The 22903-nt window shown below is 41.8% G+C and overlaps 1 protein-coding gene across 1 annotated transcript; it reads right to left on the bottom strand.

Moving 5' to 3' along the window:
• Positions 1–534: 534 nt before the first annotated feature.
• LOC134355888 (methylosome protein WDR77-like) lies at positions 535–22869 on the bottom strand. The gene is made up of 10 exons (XM_063066413.1): positions 22722–22869; positions 19454–19639; positions 15354–15495; positions 13077–13126; positions 10314–10384; positions 6748–6802; positions 5172–5243; positions 2534–2645; positions 1353–1421; positions 535–1257 (listed from the first exon to the last, which is right to left on the bottom strand). The coding sequence occupies exons 1-10, from the start codon at positions 22786–22788 to the stop codon at positions 1116–1118; spliced, it is 966 nt and encodes a 321-aa protein (XP_062922483.1). The 5' UTR covers positions 22789–22869; the 3' UTR covers positions 535–1115.
• Positions 22870–22903: the final 34 nt, after the last annotated feature.

Genomic DNA, 22903 nt, shown 5'->3' on the forward strand with positions numbered 1-22903 from the left:
GATTTGGAAATATTTCAGTGTTACTGCCACCACTGATTGGTGGGGTGGCACTCCTTCCTTCTGCTAGCCTGCAGGTCACTCCTGGGCAAGCACCTGCTTAGCCTCTGATCAGGTCACCTGAAGCCATGGGAGCAGGTGCACATCACAAGTCCCGGTTATACGACCACTGATTCCAGGCAGACTATCTTTCAAGAGTATTGATAATGGCTGGGCTCACCTGTCTTATAAAGACACTGCCCAGAAGAAGGCAATGGCAAACCACTCCTGTAGAAAAATTTGCAAAGTACAGTCATGGTCATGGAAAGACTGTGATCACCCACATCATATGACATGGTACATATCGAACATATAAACTGCCTAAACCCCAGGACTCTGCTCGGCACATACAAGACTGATAAGAAAGAATGATTTCTAAAAGTAGAGAGAGAGAGGGGAGACTAATTAAATGGATCCATGGAAGGAACATATGCCAGTACATCAGAGATGCGAATTTAATATTATTGCAGCTCCTTTGTATGGGTGTTTATAAAATCAGACGTTCATTACCCAGGGACAGCCTCCACATAAAACAATGGAGAAAAAAACTGACAAATAAATGTTTTAATAAATGTCCCTTTAATCCTTTTCTTGTTTGTTCTGAATGATGTGACACAGACAGAGGAATCACAGGATTCCAGCAGCTCCAGTCCACCAACGTATTTCTCAAGCCACAGAATCAGGATCACAAATCCCCTTGGCTTCCTATTTCTCAACCGTGACATTTTCATCAAACGTTTTCCCATTTCTATAACACTCTGCCCATCTACCAAAAAGATAAAACATTTGGATGACTTACTAATACACTGTCACACAGACCACACACGTTATTGGAACTTGATTGGGGGGTCGGGGGGAGAGGTGCAGAATGTGGTGGGAGGTCAGTTAACTTTCTAAATCAGAAATTTGGAGTGCTGAGAATTATTTATTGCTCTCCTCACCTCCCCCTCCTTTCTCTAAAGTTGGTTTGATGCTCAGGCGTGGCTACGTGTGATTGCTCAAGGCAGTTTCAAACTTGTAGCATGGTTATAGAAATGGTAGAAAATTGAGCTTCTAGGCATTAGATTGCCACTTCTTCCTCAAGCTGTGTCTATTTCTTTTTCTAAACTGACAGTGTGATGTAGAACTTGATGATCCCAGCCAGCTGTGCTCAGTAGATTGGAATTGAGGGGCGACCAGGATACACTACGAACAAAGTCCTTATGCGATTTGTTCCTAAACCTAGAAACAATTTAAAATAAATGGATCAATTTTGATGATTAATGAGCAACCAGTTAAAGCAACAGATTTCTGCACAGATTCATCAAGTCACTTACACTTCCGAGAGGTTTGCGTCAACAACAGCCAGAGTACAATCCTCACTGACTGAAGCCAAAAGCGGAGAGCTGTAAAGTCAAGAGATGAAACATCACTCACTCTCAAAGTGTTTCCACTTCACATCTCACTTAGACATTTACTGGAGACTATCTACTTAACATTTGCGGTAAAGGCCTCCTTATGGAACAATCAATTCGGTAGACTAAACCAGTGGTCCCCAACCACTGGGCTGCAGAGCATGTGCTACCAGCCCACGAGAAAACGATGATTTGGCGATATGAAACAATATGAGTCAGCTGCACCTTTCCTCATTCCCTGTCACGCACTGTTGAACTTGAACACCTCCCCACCCCCCCAACCCCATTCCACAAGGATATTGTCAATATTAAATCGGTCTGTGGTGCAAAAAAGGTTGGGGACCCCTGGACTAAATTACCAAATGATTAGATTTGGTACATCACTAAAGATTCTAGCAAATTTTAACACAGCTACCATGGAGAGCAAAAGACCTAAAACATGGCGGCAGAATTAGGTCATTCGACCCATCGAGTTTGCTTAGCATTCCATCATGGCTGATTTATTATCCTTCTCAACCCCATTCTCCTGCCTTCTATGTACCTGTAATCTTTGACGGCCTTATTAATCAAGAACCTATCAGCCTTTGCTTTAAATATACCCAAGGACTTGGCCTCCACAGCTGATTGTGCCAATGAATTCCACACAATTAACATTCTCTAGCTAAATAAATTCCTCCTTACCTCTCTTCTAAAAGGAAGTCCTTATATTCTGAGGCTGTACCCGCTAGTCCTAGACTCTCCCACTATTGGAAACATCCTCTCCATGTCCACTCTTTCTAGGTCTTCCAATATCCAATAGTTAAAGTGGTTTAGGCCAGAACTGGAAACTAAAACATCTTTTGCGTAACCAAATTTGATTAAAATGTGTGCATTCTGAACCTTTTAAGGAGTAAGTACATCACAATAGTGATATCTCAAAGATCAGAAATTTCCACGATGAGTATGATCAAAACACTCAGATTTTACAATAAGGATTGTTAGAATCCAAATATACCAATATCTCCAGCCTATCTTGCACCAACACAAAGGAACAAGTACAGGTGCTGTAATGTTCACCTTATGAGCTATTAAACAGCCACTGAATACTTTATCAGGGTAACCACCTGTGTGAGGAATACTGTAGGCCAGACACAGTCCGCGAATGCACCTCAGAGCGCTGAATGGAATCCACCCGATTCTGTAAGGTTTTCACGCCCACGAATCCATTTTCAGTCCCTGTTAAATTAAACACATCGATTTAGAATAAGTAACTATAGAATTGTTCACAACTCGTTCTCACTCAGATCTACAAGAGGAAAATTATTACATCACTTGAAGGTTAAATACTCTAAACCCATGGAATAACCTAAACTTTATTTTGCTTTCTTTTAGTTAAAATAGATGAGGATTTTATTGAGATAGTATATGAGGTGCAGACCAGCTCATTAACTGAGGGGGCAATGCTTTTTATATGAATTAATAGCATAGCACACCTGAGAGGGTACATGGCCTATTCCCATTTCTATTTCTTATGTTCTACAATAATTACGTATAAATGCCACAGCAGTGTAGCGGTTAGTGTTGCTATTACAGCTCAGGGCGTTCTGGAGTTCAACTCCAGTGATGTCTGTAAGGAGTCTGTATGTTCTCTCCACGAGTGCTCTAGTGTCCTCCCACAGTCCAAACAGGTACCAGTTAGTAGGTTAATCTGTCATTGTAAATTGTCTGTGTTAAACAGGTGGGCTGCTGGGTGGTGCAGCTCCTTGGGCTACAAGGGTCTGTTCAGCACCGTATCTCTAAATAAATAAATTATTTTGGATTCAAAATGCTGCCTGAAGTATTAGTGATGGAAGGGATTCTATGACAGCAGATCAACGTTTATGAAATATAAAATCCGTATTTCAATACATCACGAAAATAACAGTCAGGGAGTGCAAAGTCTGAGAGGTCTGCAGAAGTTATAGGAACAAAGACATCTCTGAACTGATTCTACAACCTACAGATTCATTTTCAGTGAGTCTCTATAACTCATGTTCCCAGCATTATATTTTATTATTACTTCATTTTATTTATTTAGATATAGCATGGAACAAACAGGCCTCTTCCGGCCCCAACATGCTGTACCACCCAGAAGTCCACCTATTATTCCTAGCCTAATCACAGGACAATTTGCAATGATCAATTAACCCACTAACTGGTACATCTTTGGACTGTGGTAAAGATCACCTGATGGAACCCAAGTGTTCACGGAGAGTAACATAGCAACACAATGTAAGGATGGATGCTCACTGGTCAGCATGGACTTGGTGGACTGAGTGGCCTGTTTCTATGCAATGTGTCTCTATGACTATAACCTGCAATGTGTTTATCATGGTTAAGTTACTGAACTACTAAACAGAGCCCTAGAGTTCAAACTTCACCTCTCAACAGCTGGTTAAGTCCAACGTTTCAGTGAGCAATGTACTCACAAAACCACTGGATTGTACTAAAACACCCAACGTTCTTCAAAGAAGGTGAAGTGTAGTGGCTAGCACAATGCTTCACAGTAACAGCGACCTGGGCTCAATTCCTGCCGCTGTCTGTAAGGAGTTTGTACGCTCTCCCCGTGACTGTGGGTTTCCTCCGGGTGCTCCGGTTTCCTCCCACAGTCCAAATACGTACCAGTTGGTAGGTTAATTAGTCATTGTAAATTGTCCCATGATTAGACTAGGGTTGGGGGTTGCTGGGCGGTGTGACCTGAAGGTCCAGAAGGGCTTATTCCACACTGTATCTCAATAAATAAATAAAATACACAGACTGGCCCAACACGGACATGGACAATCATCAAGAGCAGGGGAACGCCGGTCTCCAAGGAGTTTACAGGACTAAAACCCACCAATGTATTTGACTCTTCCAAACCATCCGAAGTGATGCAACAAATACCTACTTCAATAAGGAGTGGATAATATACATGGAATCTACCAGAGACAAACAAATGGTGAACTTATTCTCAAAATTACCAATAGTTTCAATTGATGATTCAATCCTTCTCACTTATGCATCGAGAATGAATTTAATAGTACCAAAATAACAAAAATAGGAATGAAAATTAAAATACACATTTAAATGAATATTCATAGATTTCAAAAAAATTATTGAAGTACATCAACTACTCTGAGATTCATTTTCTTGCAGGCATTCACAGAACAGCGAAATACAATAGAATCAATGAAAAACTACACACAGAGACTGACAAACAACTGATGTGCAAAAGATAATCTGTGCAAATAAAATCAGAATCAGGTTTATTATCACCGGCATATATATTGAAATAATTATATGTAAATAATAAATAAATAATGCCGAGAGCATGAGTTGTAAAGTCCTTGAAAGTGAGTCTATAAGCTGTGGAATCAATTCACAGTTGAGGTGAGTGAAGTTATCCACGCTGGTTCAGGAGCCTGATGATTGTAGGAAAATAACTGTTTCTGGACCTGGTGGTGTGGGACCGAAGGCTTCTGTACCTCCTACCTGATGGCAGCAGTGAAAAGAGAACATGGCCTGGAAGGCCATGCTCCTTTCTTTTGGCAGCACTCCTTATAGATATGCTTAATGGTGGGGATAGGTAAAAAATACATTTCAGGGTTTCTGATCACTGTGATTGGTTTACCAATACATCACTTCCATTAAACCTCCAACGTGCTGCCTCCTCCTGATTAACTCCAGGCTTACATGAATAAGGTTGAAAAATAAACACGAACTAATGATGTGGAATCACCTTACCAAAGGCAAAGACTTTTTCGTTCTGTGGATGCCATGTAACAGTGGTTGGACAGCAGTGTGATAATCCCGTGTCTGAAACCAGATACAATGCTCAGTAAAACAATGTTCGATTACAGTTAGACTTACAGTTTCGACAAATGCGTTGAAATTACACAACCTGCTCCTAGTCAGGATACCAGAACTTTTCACTCATTTAATAGCCAAGCTTGTCAAGGACTAATCCAGTCTTCCATCCTTCACCTTTACCCTGTACCAATGATATTTGGTCTTGATTCTGTAAATCCAAGTTCCAAATGTATCAGGGTCCGTTGCAGTTTGTGAATTTCTGATCCTATAATTCCCTCAGTCCCCAGTTGTGGAAAATAGTACATATGTTAAACAGGTGGATGTATGGGGTGTCCAGGAAGGGGTTGTACCTCTGGTGGAGGTGTCTATTCTTGTCCTGTCCATACTGGGGCAGCTCACTCAACATTTGGCCTCACTGGACACTCAGATCTCACCTGTTTGTGTGCGAGACCAGCCACGCTCCGGTACACTGCTTCAACAGGTGGGCTAAACCAGCTGAGGGTAGCCAAGGGGCCTCATAACCCAGTGAGATGGAGACATGCCTGTCCTAGCATGCAAAGAAAACTCCAGTGTCCTGGGCACGAGATCAACAGTGAGATCCAATAGCCAGGAAGACGGTTTTACAATGCTTTGTGGAGAGGGAAGGGCATGACAAGACCATAAGATACTCAAACTTTTGCCACCTGCCCAATTCCCTAACAGGAACTGCAGTATTACACACACTTTCATTGGGACTTCTGTGTACTGATTAAGGAAACTTTCCTGAACACACTTGACAAACTCTTTCTTCTCTAGTCCTTTTACAGAATGGGGCTCCCAGTCAATATGATCGCTTACTATCACAACCTTATGCTCTTCCTACATCTGGCCTCACTAACATGTAATATGGGTCGCGATCCTGAGATCACAACCTTGGAGGTCCTGTCCTTTTACATTGCACCCAACTCCCTAAACTCACTTTGCAGGACTTCATCACCCATCCTACCCATGACATTGGTACTGATGTGGACCATGACCTCTGGCTGCTGCTCACTCTCTCACTTGAGAATGCTGTGGACTCGATTGAGATATCTCTGACCCTGACATCCGAGAGGGATCAAACTATCGAGGAATCTCATTGTCATCCACAGAACCTCCTTGCTGTTACCCTAACCAACAAACCCCTTATCACTACAGCTCGCCTCTTCTTCCTCCCTTCCTTGTAAACCACAAAGATAGACTCAGAGACCTGCTTGCTGTGGCTTCTCCCTGGTAGGTCTTCTGTTGTTGTTGGATACAATGGACAACCACCATTAACAAGTGATATGCAATATTTTCTTAACGCTTGTGTTAATAGTTTCAATGGAAATACTGGAAGATGGGAATCCAGTCTTTGAATGTACACCTAGATAATATAACACTATCCGTCCTTTGTACATTACGAACTAATATGAAATGCACCCAGAAAGCTTGAGATTGAGATTATTATTGATCAAACACAAACATTACGAAAAGGAAGCGAGATACATACCGATCCGCAAAGCTGGTTTGGAATTTCTTCTGTCCCACAGTAAAAGTCTCCTGTCCTGAAAAAGGAAAGTCAATTGAGAAAGAGGGATAGCTTTACTTAAAGCATTTGCTAAGTTATCAATTATTTCGCCAGTCAATGTTGACCAACTGAAGGATCAAGATCTACCCCTCTAATGATGCTGTATAGGGTGTGCATTAGATATGTAAACTAATATTAACACAATTCTATATAGCATTTATTGTACCAACCATAGCTTCAAGCACTAAGGAACAATGAACTTTTAACAAACGTTATTGATATCTTGATGAGCCATGTACTTTCTGCTGTGAGTTTATTATGTGTATTATGGTAACTAATCACACCAGTGGGGATGTGGTAAAAGCAAAGGGGTAAGTTATGTATTCATGTTTATTTCGTGGCAGTTTGTAGCTTGGGACCACGGAGATCATATCTTTGCTAACCGCTGGGATAATACTCAATAATGCCTAATTGTATGTTTGCTAATTATTAATAAAAGATCGAAATCTTTGGAGCAGTGGACCTGTCACACAGTGTAGCAGCTCCACCTGGGGTCACAAACAGGTAACACAGTTGTTCTGCTAAATTTAGATCAAATGCTGCTACAATAACTTCGTTTTATTATTGAACATATCATATGGATTTCACATCAAATCTCTTTATAGATAATCAAGATCCAGTATGTACACTGAAACCTAATGGTAACTCAGAAAACAGTAAGTTTGTATTATCAATCATATTACAAGAGCATTACAAACACTTCGTTATGACAGCAAATGTTGGAATCTACAGCAGTACACAATCTGCTGAAGGGACGTGGCAGGTTGAGCAGCGAACGTTGAGGGAGAGGGGACGGTCGATCATCCAGGTTTCTGATGTAGGGCTTCAACCCGAAACACCAACAATTCCTTTCCTCCCAGAGATGCTGCACAACCTGCTGATTCCTCCAGCAGATTGTTCATCAACTCAAATGGACAGGTTTTACATAAAGAAGTGAGATTTCAGGAAGCTATAAAAAGCTATAATGGTTGTCAAAATGTTTTCTCTTTAAAAGGAATACTTTATTTTAGAAAAAAAAGCAGCCAATTTAACTCACAGAACATTACAGCATAGCACAGGCCCTTTGGCCCAGAGAGTTGTGCCAATCTTTTAGCTGACCCTTTAAGATTTAACCTACTCAATTTAACCCTCCCCTACTATATAGCCCTCTGCTTTTCTATCATCCAGTACCGAAGAGGTTTTTAAAGACACCCAATATATCTGCTTACAGTGCCTATAAAGAGTATTCACTCCTGCCCCCCTGCCAGAAGTTTTAATGTTTTATTGTTTCACAACCTTGAATCACTGGATTTAACTTGACTTTCTTTTGACACTGATCAACAGAAAAGTTCTTTCGTGTCAAAGTGAAAACAGATCTCTACAAAGTGATCTAAATTAATTACAAATATAACACAAAATAATCGATTGCATTAGTATTCACCCCCTTTAATATGACACACCAAATCATCCCTGGTGCAGCCAATTGGTTTTAGAAGTCACATAATTAGTTACATTGGAGATCTGTGTGCAATCAAGGTGCTTCAATTGATTATAGTAAAAATACACCTGCATCTGGAAGTTCTAACTGCTGGTGAGTCAGTATCCTGTCAAAAACTATACCATGAAGACAAAAGAACACTTCAAGCAACTCCACAAAAAGTCAAGAGATGGATACAACATCCCTCGAAGTACAGTTCATACAATCATCAAGAAATGGAAAGAATATGGCACAGCAGTAAATCTGCCTAGAGCAGGCTGTCCTCAAAAACTGAGTGACTGTGCAAGAAGGGGACTAGTGAGGGAAGCCACCAGGAGACATATGACAACTCTGAACGAGTTACAAGCTTCAGTGGCTGAGATTGGCTGAGATGGGAGAGACCATACATACAACAACGATTTGCCTGGGTGCTTCACCAGTCGCACCTTTATGAGAGAGTGACAAAGAGAAAGCCACTTGAAAAAGACTCATGAAATCTTAGCTAGAATTTGCCAGAAGGCATGTGGGAGACTCTGAAATCAGCTGGGATAAGGTTCTATGATCTGATGAAACCAAAATTGAGCTTTTTGGTCATCAGACTAGACGCTATGTTTGGCATAATCAAAAACACACCAACCCTACCGTGAAGCATGGTGGTGACTGCATCATGCTGTGGGGATGCTTCACTGCAGCAGGCCCTGGAAGTCTTGTGAAGGTAGAAGGTAAAATGAATGCAGCAAAATACAGGGAGATCCTGGAGGAAAACCTGATGCAGTCTGCAAGAGAACTGCAACTTAGGCGAAGATTTATTTTCCAGCAAGACAATGACCCCAAGCATAAAGCCAAAGCTACACAGAAATGGCTTAAAAACAACAAAATTAAAAGTCCTGGAGTAGTCGAGTCAGAGTCCAGACTTCAATCCAATTGAGAATTTGTGGCTGGACTTGAAAAGTGACGTTCACTCACGGTCCCCATGCAATCTGAGAGATCTATCCACACAGACTCAAGGCTGTGATTGCTGCCAAAGGTGCGTCTACTAAATACTGAATTGAAGGGGGTGAGTAATTATGCAATCAATTACTTTGTGTTTGATTGTAATAAACTTCAACCAATTTGTAGAAACTCGTTTTCATTTTGACGCAAAAGAGTCTTTTCTGTTGATCAGTGTCAAAAGAGTCAAATTAAATCCAGTGTGATTATATGTTGTAAAACAATAAAACATGAAAACCTCCAAGGGGCTGAATACTTTTTCTAGGCACTGTATATCACCACCACTGGCAGGCTGTTCCAGGCATCCACCACACTCTATGTAAAAAAAACTATCTCTGACAACCCCTTATACCTTCCTCCAGTCACCTTAAAATTTGAGGGAAGTACTGGGGGGATGTCAGAGGCAAAAAGTAATTTATTGCCTCCATATACCTATTTTTAAACCCTCAATACACTTGCACTTGTATAGAAATGCAGGTGGAAATTTGGAGCAATTATTTAATATCTTAGTTTGACTCTATTTATAAATGTTTCTTAACTGTAAATGGCCATTACTGGGGAGAACCAAATCAAAGCTAAGTTACTGACATCAACCAGGACAGGAGATACTACGGTAAAATTAGTCTCTGCCAAAAAGAGAGGAGATAGCAGTGTAAGTATTGTATATCTTCAAAAACCAAAAAATGTCAAAACCAATTTCACTTTACAATATTAGAAAACTTAACATCTTGACCATGTCTGTGTACTTTTATGCATTCAGTTGCTGCCACATGATTGGCTGTTTAGATATTTGCGTTAATGAGCAACTGTCCGTTGAGTGTAATTCTATTCAGTATAGCTGGGAAAAGAAAGATCAAATTCTCTGATTGTTTACACCTATAAGCATAGAGAAGAAGCTCAGAGCACAGAGTTTGTTGTGAATTTAAATAAAATTCTACTTCTGTTGTGTTATGAAAGAAATCTGTATTAATTATGTACCATGCACTGTAAGGGAACATTTCTGCATAAGCACAGATTGATTTTATAGTTAATGAGTAAATACCTGTGCACACGACAGGAAGAGATTCACATTATTAGGGCAAGCAGCCACACACATCACAGAACCCGAATGAGCTGCAATTACAAAACCGCCAAAGAGTTAATTCCAGACCAAAGCAGATCATTGTCAATAATATTAAATATAGTTGCTTTTGCTCACAATCTGATCATGTAAAAACCTTTGCTCAAACTAACATCTCTCTTTTCCTTTATAATTCAGTAATTAGTTTTCACAAACTTACAACTAAGTTTGAATTCCCTCTCCCCACCTTATGAAAGTACTCCAATATAGTCATAGAGCATTACAGCCCTTCGGCCCATCTAGTCCATGCTGAACTACTACTCTGCCTAGTCCCATCGATCTATGCCTGGACCGCAGCCCTCCCAACCTTCTCATCCAGGTACTTCTCTTACATATTGAAAATGAACCAGCATCTCCCACTTTCCACTGGCAGCTCATCCAAAACTGTCATCACCATCTGACTGAAGAAATCCCTCCCCATGTTCTCTTAAACATTTCAACTTTCACCCTTAACCTATGACCTCATATAAAAGGAATGATCCCAGGAATGAAAGGGATAATGTATGAGGAAGGTTTGATGGCTCTAGGCCTGTACTTGCTGACATTTAGGAGAATGAGGGGAGATCCTATTCAAACCTATAGAATATTGAGAGGCCTAGATAGAGTGGATGTGGAGAGGATGTTTCTTGGAGTGGGGAGTCTGGCACTAAAGGGCACAGTGTAGAAAGGCATCCCTTGAGAACAGAAATGAAGAGGAATTTCTTTAGTCAGAGAGTGGTGAATCTGGAATTCAGCGCTACAACGGCTGCTGAGGCCAAGCCATCAGGTATATTTAAAGCAGAGGACGGTAGGTCCTTAATTAGTAAGGGCGTCAAAGGTTATGGGGAGAAGGCTGGAGAACTGAGTTGAGAGAGATAATAAATCAGCCATGATGGAATGATTGAACAGACTCGATGGGCTGAAAGTTTGCTCCTACGTCTTAAGGTTTCATAAAAGGACCCAGACCTGTAGTTAAAAAAAAACCATAGCTGTCATTTAGGCAATGAATAATATATTGTGTACAACATGGTAAAGCATCAGTGAGCAATGTCACTTTAGACAATTGGTACAACTGACTGTAGCTGATAGATACTCCAGTCAACAACTGGTTTCAAAGCCTTTAGAAGCGATTAACGTACTACATAACGCGTTGTTTATAATCAAGACAAACATTAAAAAATTGCACGTCTCTACACCCCAGCATCACTTAACGATGGAAAGCAATTCCACTGTGAGGAAGTTTATGCTCAATGTGTTACTGTTACAGTAAACTGTAAACTTTTTTGCATGGTTTATATCGGCTGATTGAGCCTCCGTACTGTGTGAAGTTAACAGCTTCCAACTCTTCTCTCTCAGGGAAATCACTTTAGTTCACATATACCCCCAATCTCGCTTCAAAGAATAACCACATCCTACCACTCAATGCAGCACTAATCTTTTCAAAATCAGGAATTGAAATAGAAACAGAAATGGTTGAAAACACTCAGGAGGGTACGTTATATTGCGGTAATAAATAGAAAGTCAACATTTCAGTGTGAAAGCTCCCAGTTCTGATGACCAATGACAAGGTTTTTTGGGCCTGAAACATCAACTCAGTTTCTTTCTCCACAGATAACGCATGACATACTCTTCCATGAATTTCCTGTCTATATTTCAGATACAGCGGATTCCAGTTCATTGGGATACATCAGGACCAGCATATTTTGGCCCAATTCAGTGGCTGCCCCATTTAAATGAAGTAGCATGGAAATAATTTAAAACATAAAAAAAGACAAACTACTGTTTACCTAAGTAACAAATTATGCATTTAAATGAAATACAGAACAAATTAACTGCTACAGTACTAAAAATCTGTGTACTGCATTAATTTTTAATAGTTATCAACAGAGAAATTCATCCAGTGTAGGACGTGTTACCTTCAATGTAATGGAAATATCCCCTTCCAAATGAACAAGATGTGAATTCTTTTAAGAATTAATTTTAATCTAACTGGAAATCAAAAGCAACAATAAAAATGTTATTGTTTTTAGACCCTGCCTGATTTTTTTTCAAAATTATCCATGTTCTTTTGGCTGACTGTAAATTTAAAAAAATCAGCACAGATAATGGAATGCCTTCATTGACTTCCTGCATCTTGGCAAGGGTGTGATTTTCTTTTAAAAGTCATAATAAAAAACAAAATTGTCAAAAATTCCTGCTTTTTGATTCGGTGGTCATTGGCCCAACTGGAAGATAAGCACATGCAAATGAGGAGATTTAAAATCGGTTCACTCTAAGCACGGTGTAGTGTCTAATAGCAACACAAGTGCACGTGACTGATGCTAGTTAGAAACTGTTTGGCAACAGCATCCTGTCCCAATTAAGTGGCATACTGCCCCAAATAAACAAAGGGAATTCTGGTTACTTTCTCGATTGTTTTTTGTTCTTTAAGAGTTGTCCCAAATAAGCGACTGTCCCAATTAAATCAAATCTACAGTATTTGATCATATACAAGATCGAAGAAACTGCAGATGTTAGAAGTCTTATGACAATTATGTACAACAATGTTTCTGGCATCTCAAATTAACATTCATAATCGGTAACAAAACAGCTTCTGTCATAGAGATGTCAGCACGCACTGTATTCAAATTAAATGCACGGTTGAGACAAGGTTAGGAACTGCTCGAGAATGACAGACCAGTTCATCTCATACCCATTACTGCTCACCTTGGTAAGATTTCAGCACCGTCTTCTGTTCTAGGTCCCAAACCTTCACGCTAATAAATCAAAGTGCCTGGTTATTACAGGTTAAGCTAAATTTAGGTAATTCAGACTGTTTTCAGCATTTAATCATACCCTTAGTTCATGGTTACATGGTGGAGATTTCACGACTTGTTTATCATTTATGATCTTTGATATACCGTATTAAACACTCATTTTCTGATTTCTTAATGTACATGTTTTATTATTACAGGGATATGCACAGAGTAGGAGGGGAGTATTGCTGTATTGCTCTATGACTCTGAGAGAGGTGGAGGGGAAAAGAGAGAATGTCAGGGGTGGATGCAATCTTTGATTATGCTGGCTGCTTTACTGAGACATGAATGCATATGTAAGAGCTTGTTCTCTCAGGCCCTGCAAAAGCAGTTACTTTAAATCACACCACGTGCTTGGTTATTACATGTACAGTCTGACTTCCCTTACGGAATCAAAGATCAACTTTATTAGCCATATACATTTACAAACTTGGGTTGTTTTCCTGGGAGCGGCAGAGGTTGAGGGGAGATCTGATAGAAGTTTATAAGATTATGAGAGGCATAGATAGAGTAGATAGATAGATATACTTTATTAATCCCGAGGGAAATTTGGTTTCGTTACAGCTGCACCAACCAAGAATAGAGCGTAAATATAGTAATATAGTAGACAGACAGTACCTTTTTCCCCAGGGTTGAAATGTCTAATACCAGAGGGTGCGCATTTAAAATGAGAGGGAGTAATTCAAAGGAGCAGTGAGGGGCAATTTTTTTTATGCACACAAAGTGGTGGATGTCTGGAAAGCACTAGTTAGGGTGGTATAGACAAAAACATTATGGACTTTTAAGAGGTGTTTAGATAGACACATGAATGTGAGGAAAATTTAAGGATATGGACTTTGTGAAGGTAGAAGGGATTAGTTTAGCTGGCCATTTGATTACTGATTTAATTAATTTGGCAGCATCGTGGACCAACAGGCCTGTTCTTACGCTCTACGTTCTACAATCTATGTTCTATTTATTAGGAATTTGCTGTCGTGTGTTGGTCAGGGTGTAACATGAAACAAAGAAAACATTCAACAATCGTAAAGAATAATATACAAAGTTTAAAATGGAATGATGTCTGCATCGCTCCTCCAAAAACAAATTCAGATGACTCTTACGGATGAAACATGTCTTAAATAAAAGATGGAAATAAACAGCAACAACTACTTCCATTTATATAGCGCCTCAAAGTGAGAAATGACTTATGGTGCTTTACAGTGGAATTATCAAATAAGGGAGAAAATGCTTAGACACAGGGTGAAATTAATGCAGGTGATGAAAAACTTGAATAAAGAAGGAAGCTCTATACAGCAAATTATATCGGAGGAAAGTTATAGGACTAGCAGAGTGAGCACTGTGGTTGGCATGGACTCATTTGGCCAAATTACTTGTACCCAGGCTGTATTGCTCTATGACTCCAAGAGAGAATGTCAGGGGTGGATGGAATCTTTGATTATGCTGGCTGCTTTACTGAGGCAGAATCTAAATCAGGTTTAATATCACTGGCATATGTCGTGAAATGTGTTGCTTTGTGGAAGCAGTACGTTGTAGTACGTAATAAAAGAACTATAAATTACAATAAAGAATTATATAAATTAACTAAGTAGTGCAAAAAGAAAGCAAAACAAGTAAAAAAAAAAGTGAGGTAGCGTACATGGGTTCATAAGTCCATTCAGAAATCTGACGGCAGAGGGAAGCTGTTCCTGAAATACTGAGTGTGGGTCTTCAGGCTCCTGCCCCCACCTCCCCAATGGTAATAATGAGAGAAGGGCTTGTCCTGAATGATGAAGGTCCTTAGTGAGAAATATGGACAGAGTACATGGAGGGGAAGGGAGGCTGGTTTCTGCGATGTGCTGAACTGTATCCAAAATCTCTGCCTTTTGGAATATACCTTCCAAGATGACTCTAATTCAATCAAACTGGGGCAGTACAACAGAGGAACAGTAGAACAGCTAGGAAGCTAGGAAGTAGAACAGAGAGCTCAGAGCCTGAAATGAAATGATTAAATATGGAGAAAAGTAAGAGGTCAGACTGCAGAAACAGACATTCTCAGGTTGTAGTGTCAAGAAAGACCTCAGGATGAGTGAATATTGCACCCACGGGCATTCATTATTCACCAAGTGTGACAATGACGGGTGACTAAGTCATCAGGAAACAGACCGAGGAAAGCAAGGCCAGATGATTCAAGGAGGGTGATATTACAAACCTGCAATCGAGACTGCTGCTGACCGCTTGTGTTTCACCTGCGAGCACACTCACTTTCGTAACGACATCATCGTGTTCGTATTTACAGAACTTGCTCACCATCTGTCCTTCACTTTCTGCCACCTCCCACAGCTCCACAGCACCTGCAGAGCAAGTAACACCATTCGCAAAGAGTTAAATTAACATGAGGGCTGGATTAATCTTATGTCTGAAGTAAACCCTGTGACAACTTAAAGTGGCATCCTTTGTGAAATTGAAGAATGTCCAGTCAGTATGAAATGAAATCACTTCAGCTTGCTATTGCCCTGGTCTGACTGAATTGTGATCATTATGGACCATATGTTCCAAACTGCAGAGTTGTCGACACAGCTCAGCACATCATGAAAATCAGCCTCGCTCTACAGACCCCGTCTTTGATTCTCACTGCCTCAGTAAAGTAGCCAGTATATTTAAAGACCCCACCCACCCTGCCCATTCTCTCTTCTCCCCTCTATGTCTATATTTCTTACTGCCAGCATATTCAGACTTCATCCACCCCCATCTGGCAGATGATACAGAAGCCTGAAAGCACAACCCGCCAGGCTCAAGGACAGTTTCTATCGGGCTATTATACGACCCTTGAGGGGACCCCTTGAATGATAAAATGAATTCTTAACTCACCATCTACCTTGTTATGATCTTGCACTTTGTTTCTTTGCACTGAACTTTCCCTGTGCTGTTACACTTTATTCTACATTTTCATATTGTTTTACCTTGTTCTACCTCACAACTGTGTAATGACTTGATCTTTACAAAATAGTATGGAAGACAAGCTTTCCATTGTGAGATAATGCACTTTGGCAAGTTAAACCAGCATGGGCCTTACAAAGGAAATAATAGAGCCCTGAGAAGTGTTGGTGCAGAGAGATGTAAAGGTACAGTTACATAGCTCCCTGAAAGAACCCGCTGTTTGGGTGATTTAAGCGCTGAGCTAGACTGATAAGGTCTGGAGGTGAGGGACAAGCTGGTTCAGCTCCCTGCTCTGTAACATTTACTCGGCTCTGCTCTGAGGCGGTGGCTTCGTGTCTGTGGACAGACTCCCTTTCACGAACCTCAGTTCTAAAAGCTATTTGCTTGTTTTGGTTGTTTGCATGAGTTGTGTCTTTTTCCCTCTGCACATTAGGCGTTTGATAGTCCTCTATATTAATGGGTTCTTTGTTTTGTGGCAGCCTGTAAGGAGACAAACCTCAAGGTTTTATAATGGATACACACAAAGAAATGCACTTTGAACTTTGAATGTAGAGACAGGGGTAGATAGGGTTGTGAAGGCAGCATTTGGCATGCTGGCTTTCATCAGTCAGGGATTTTGAGTATTCTGTTGGGATGTCAAGTTATATTGGTGAGACTGCACTTGGAATAGAGTGTGCGGTTTTGATTGCCAAGGTACAGGAAGGATGTCATTAACCTGGAAAGGGAGTAGAAAAGATTCATGAGGATGTTACTGGAACTGGAGGGCTTGAGTTGTGAGGGAAGACTGGATAGGATGGACTGTTTCTGCTTGACTGAAGGCTACTAAGGGGTGACCTTACATGGGTTTATAAAATCATGAGGGGCATTGAATGCCACAGAGTTTTCCCATGGTGGAAGAGTCTAAAAGCAGAGGGCACAGGTTTAAGATGACAGAGGAATGATTTAAAAGGGATGTGAGGGATAAATTTCTGCATACAGAGGATGGTGGGTATATGGAATGTGCTGCCGGGTGAAGCGAAAGGAGGTGGGTGTGACATTTTGATGGGTGCATGGAGGAGAAAGGTTTAGAGCAGGGGTTCCCAACCTGGGGTCCGCAGACCCCGTGGTTAATGGTAGGAGTCCATGGCACAGAAAAAGTTGGGAACCCCTGGTTTAGAGGGATAAGATCTAAATGCTGGGAAAAAGGAGTACTGCAGACAACCATCCACAGATGAGTCAGGCTTCTGTTCTCTATAAATATGACTCCATTATTTACATTTTTAAAAGATTTCTATAGCTTCCATAAACTGCCAACTTACACTAAAGTGTCCAAAACTACAAGACCATAAAATACAGGAGCAGTTCTAGGGCATCTGGCCTATCGAGGCTGCTTCACCATTCCATCATGGCTGATTCATTATCCCTCTCAATCCCTTCTCCTACCCTCTCTCTGTTAAATTTTGATGCCCTTAAATACAGAGCCTATAGAAAGTATCCACCCCCCCCCCGGAAGTTTTCATGTTTTATTGTTTCACAATATTGAATCACAGTATCACAGTGGATTTAATTTGGCTTTTTTGATACTGATCAACAGAAAAAGACAATTTCCTGTCAAGGTGAACAGAGATCTCAACAAAGTGCTCTAAATTAATTAGAAATATAAAACACAAAAGAATTGATTCCATAAATATTCACCCCCCTCCACAAGTCAGTATTTAATAGATGCGCCTTTGGCAGCAATTACAGCCTTGAGTCTCTGTGGGTAGGTCTCTATCAGCTTTGCACATCTGGACACTGCAATATTTCCCTATTCTTCTTTATAAAACTGCTGAAGCTCTGTCAGATTGCAAGTAAACAGCCCTTTTCTCCCCAGCCACAAATTCTCAATTGGATTGAGGTCTGGATTCTGACATGGCCACTCCAGGACATTAACTCTGCTGTTTTAAAACCATTCCTGTGTAACTTGGCTTTATGCTTAGGGTCATTGTCTTGCTGGAAAACAAATCTTCTCCCAAGTTGCAGTCCTCTTGCAGACTGCATCAGGTTTTCCTCCAGGATTTCCCTGTATTTTGCTGCATTCATTTTACCCTCTACCTTCACAAGCCTTCCAGGGCCTGCTGCAGTGAAGCATCCCCACAGCACGATGCAGCCACCACCATGCTTCACGGTAGGGATGGTGTGTCTTTGATGATGTGCGGTGTTTGGCTTATGCCAAAAAGCTCAATTTTGGTTTTATCAGACCAGGGAACCTTCTTCCAGCTGATTTCAGAGTCTCCCACATGCCTTCTGGCAAACTCTAGCTAAGATTTCATGTGAGTTTTTTTTCAACAGTGGCTTTCTTTTGCAACTCCCCCATAAAGCTGCAACTGATGAAACACCCAGGCAACAGTTGTATGTGCAGTCTCTCCCATCCCAGCCACTAGTCTGTCACTCCTCCAGAGTTGTCATAGGTTTCCTAGTGGCCTCTCTCACTAGTCCCCTTCTTACACAGTCACTCAGTTTTTGGGGATGGCCTGTTGTAGACAGATTTACCGCTGTGCCATATTCTTTCCATTTCTTGATGATTGACCTAACTGTACCCCAAGGGATATTCAGTGACTTGGAAGTTTTCTTGTATCCATCTCCTGACTTGTGCTTTTCAATTAGCTTTTTGAGGAGTTCCTTGGAGTGTTCTTTAGTCCTCATGGTCTAGTGTTTGCCAGGATACTGACTCACCAGCAACTGGACCTTCCAGATACAGGTGTATCTTTTACTACCATCAATTGAAACACCTTGAATGCACACAGGTCTCCAAAAACGGATCTGCAGAGTATTTTGTGGTAACTAATTACGTGACTTCTAAAACCAATTGGCTGCACCAAGGATGATTTGGTGTGTCATATTAAAGGGGACAAATACTAATGCAATCAATTATTTTGTGTTTTATATTTGTAATTAATTTAGATCACTTTGTAGAGATCTGTTTTCACTTTGACACAAAAGAATTTTCTGTCCATCAGTGTCAAAAAAAGCCAAATTAAATCCACTGTGATTCAAGGTTGCAAAACAATAGAAAACGATAGAACATCCCGGGGGGGGGGGGGGTGAATACTTTTTATAGGCACTGTTGTCGTACTCTTCACTTTAGAATTAAACTTCATTACACAGTTCCTTAAATAATGTAATATACATCGTTTACACCATTGCCAAGGAAAATAAGTTATTTATATCTTTAAGAGATGTCTATTTCAGTATTCTTTTGTGATTCAATTGAAGCTTGAAAGGCAACAAATACCACAGCAAAGATCAGAGAAATAGGATTACTCTGAAAAGCAGCAGACAAAAATTTTCCACTGAAATCCAAACAATCCCATTATTTCTAACACTGAGTGAAATATTAACACCGATCCTTACCTAAATCAGATGCAACCAGAATTTCTCTGCCAGTAACCCAACATGCATCCACCACGCCAGCTGGGGTTTGCATGCCCACCGTGCAGAACTTCTCATTCGGAGCTTTAAATGGGTCCTTGAACACCCAGACAGACCCTAACCAACTGCGCCCAGATAACGTCGAGGCTCCAAGTAACAGAGCTCCATCTGTAACCACAAGCAGACAAAGCAACCGAATTATATTTTGGAATTAAGACAGATGAGTCAATCACTATGCAACAAAAAGCCAGTGAGGAGATAACACCTAAAAAAAGAGAATAAGATTTAGTGCACAATGTTTAAACACGAGCAGTGTCTCAACCCAAAACATTGACTGTTTTTTCTTCATAAATGCTGCCTGATTGCTGAGTTCCTCCAGCATTTTTGTGTGTTGCTCAAGATTTCCAGCATCTGGAGAATCCTTTGTGATAGAACTGACACCATCACATCAAGGAGGAGAGATAGGACAAAAGCACAAGGAAGCTCAGTGTATGCTGGCTTATATGACAACAAACTAACCCACGGTCTGGTGGAAAAAGGTGTTGGGGATTGGACAGGGTTCAAAGGAGGTTCACAAAAATGATTCCAGGATTGAAAGCCTTATCATATGAGGAGTGTTTGATGGCTCTGAACCTCTACCCACTTGAATTCAGAAGAATGAGTGGGGGAATCCCACTGAAACCTATTGCATGTGGAAAGGCCTCGATACAGTGGATGTGGAGAAGGTGTTTCCCATAGTGGAGAAGACACAGCCTCAGAATAGAGGGACCTCCATTTAGAATGCAGATGAGGAGGAATTTCTTTAGCCAGAGAGTGGTGAATCTGTGCAACTCCTTGCCACAGGCAGCTGTGGAGGCCAATTCATTGGGTATATTTAAGGTAGAGGTTGACAGATTCTTGATTAGTCAGGGCATGAAGGGATACAGGGAGAAGGCAGAAGATTGAGGCTGAGCTGGAAATGGATCATCCATGATGAAATGGCGGAGTAGACTCCATGGGCCAAATGGCCAATTTCTGCTCCCATATCCTATGCTGCAATGGTCACAGCAATAGATTTAAATGGGAAAGGATGGGCAGAGGCTCATGTACAGCATAAACAAGACAACAGCCTGGCATGCCCACAGCTCATCAGAGATTGTCTGCCTGGCATCAGTGGTTGCATAACCAGGATGTGATATGCACCAGCTGCCCCCCTGGCTTTACGTGACCCTGATCGGGGGGACTAAGCAGGTGCTACACCTTGCCCAAGGATGACCCACAGGCTAGGAAGGAAGGAACATTTTACACCTTTTGTAGAGACGCATCTCCACCCTTTGGTGTCAAAATGGCTGTTGTGACATGTCTAGTGTGGTAGTGCAGTGGGTAGTGCTTATCGCTCTCACTTTTAGCTTCCACCGCTGGCTAGCGGTCTCGCAAAAAGGAGAGCCGAATGTTTAAGTCTCTTGCTGCCAGTACATAGACTCTCCAACTTCAAGCCTTGTGTAGTGCCTCCTTGCAGGCGACACACAGAAACTGAACTCCTTTTGGATTCAGGTTGAACTACCGAGGACAGGGTGGAGGTCCAGCACCTGCACAGGCCCACCGGCGTGTGGACACGCCCTGGCACTCATGAACCAGATCCCCAGCTATTGGTAAGCAGCTCCACTGCCTTGTGGGCAGCCTCGGGAGAGACAAAGGCTACGGGAGTAATCCAGACTGCAAATCCGGGGTGGCTGGACGTCATTGAACATCCTTCCGGCAGCTCCAGCAGCCAAATGTATTGCTTCATAAGCTTTCTTTTGGACTACACTGGTGAGGCCGAGAGGGGGATCTTGACATCTGGGCATCTCAGGACCTCCATACTTTCTGCCCAGACTTGTGATGTTGATATTCATCACCCATTGTCCTTCGAGACAGCCGGATGCCAACCACATCTGCACCCTGTCATCTGGCTTTTATGTACATTGATAAATAAATCAGAATCTAAACACTGTCGTGAACTTGTCAGACTCAACAGCCTGCCCCTGTATTGTAATCATCCACATAAAAGCAATCAGTGATAGACAACAAATGCCGGTGATGCTGAATCTCATAAATTAAATACAACTTCTGAAACCTATATACAGTGTATTCCCGTTAATTAAACCATCGGTCAACTGGGGCAGCCACTTACTTGGGACAACTCTTCAAGAACAAAAACTAATCGAGATAACAGCCGATGACTACCTGTGCTTATTTGGGACACTATGCCGTCTAATAGGGACAGAATGATTCTGGGAACGTAAGGGTTAACCTACGAGGAGCCTCTGATGGCTGAGTACTGGAGCTTAAAACAATGAGATAAAACCCATGTGATTGGCAAAACAGGTGACTGGCAAAAGGGATATGAGAGGAGCGTGTATATCCCTTTTGCCAATCACTTGTCCAGCTCTTGGCTCCATCCCGCCCCCTCCTGTTTTCTCCTATCATTTCGGATCTCCCCCTCCCACTTTCAAATCTTTTACTAGCTCTTCCTTCAGTTAGTCCTGACGAAGGGTCTCGGCCTGAAACGTCGACTGTACCTCTTCCTACAGATGCTGCCTGGCCTGCTGCGTTCACCAGCAACTTTGATGTGTGTTGCCTGAATTTCCAGCATCTGCAGAATTCCTCGTGTGTCCGTGAATATTGTAAGGCTTGGATAGAGTGCATGTGGAGAGGATGTTTCCTGTTGTGGGGAGTCTAGGGCCAGAGGGGGCAGCCTCAGAATAGAGCGACATCCTTTTAGAACAGAATTTCTTTAGGGTGGTGATTCTGTGGAATTCATTGCCACAGACGGTTGTGGAAGCCAATTCGTTGGGTATATTTAAAACGAATATTCCTGATTAGTCCGGGCATCAAAGCTTAGGGGAGAAGGCAGGAGAATGGGGTTGAGAGGGATAATAAATCAGCCATGATGGAAGAAACTCGATGGTCCGAATGGCCTCATTCTATGTCTAATGGACATTGTCGAACAGTTTTTAACAAGCGTTAGCCGCATGTACTGTATGGCCGTTAGACAATACACGGTGCTTACAGCGAACTGTTTTTATAACAGAGCGAGTTGCGTGTGCTCATGTTCCACAAGAAACAGTGATTTTTGTCTCTGATTGCTGTCGAGCAACAAGCATCGAGACTATTCAGAACTGCGGCTTCAACCATTCAGGCTTGGAGAAGCCAGAAAGGTTCGGGGTGGAAATGAAACGATTTCACCACTTCATGCACCCCCACCACCTCTCGGCCCCGGTCCACTCACCAGCCCGGTATTGCACGGTTTCCAGTTCCCGCTCCATGCGGCCCGCTGTCCCGCACCGGTTCTCCATTCCCCGCCGCCGCCACTATTCTCGCCTGACTCCGGCCGCTCTCGCGAGAAGCCCCACGGGCTCCCGGCCGGCCGCGCACCTAGCCCCCGTCCGCCCCGCAAGCTCCCGGCCTGCC

Source organism: Mobula hypostoma, chromosome 13 (genome assembly GCF_963921235.1).
Source record: "Mobula hypostoma chromosome 13, sMobHyp1.1, whole genome shotgun sequence".
NCBI lineage: Eukaryota > Metazoa > Chordata > Chondrichthyes > Myliobatiformes > Myliobatidae > Mobula > Mobula hypostoma.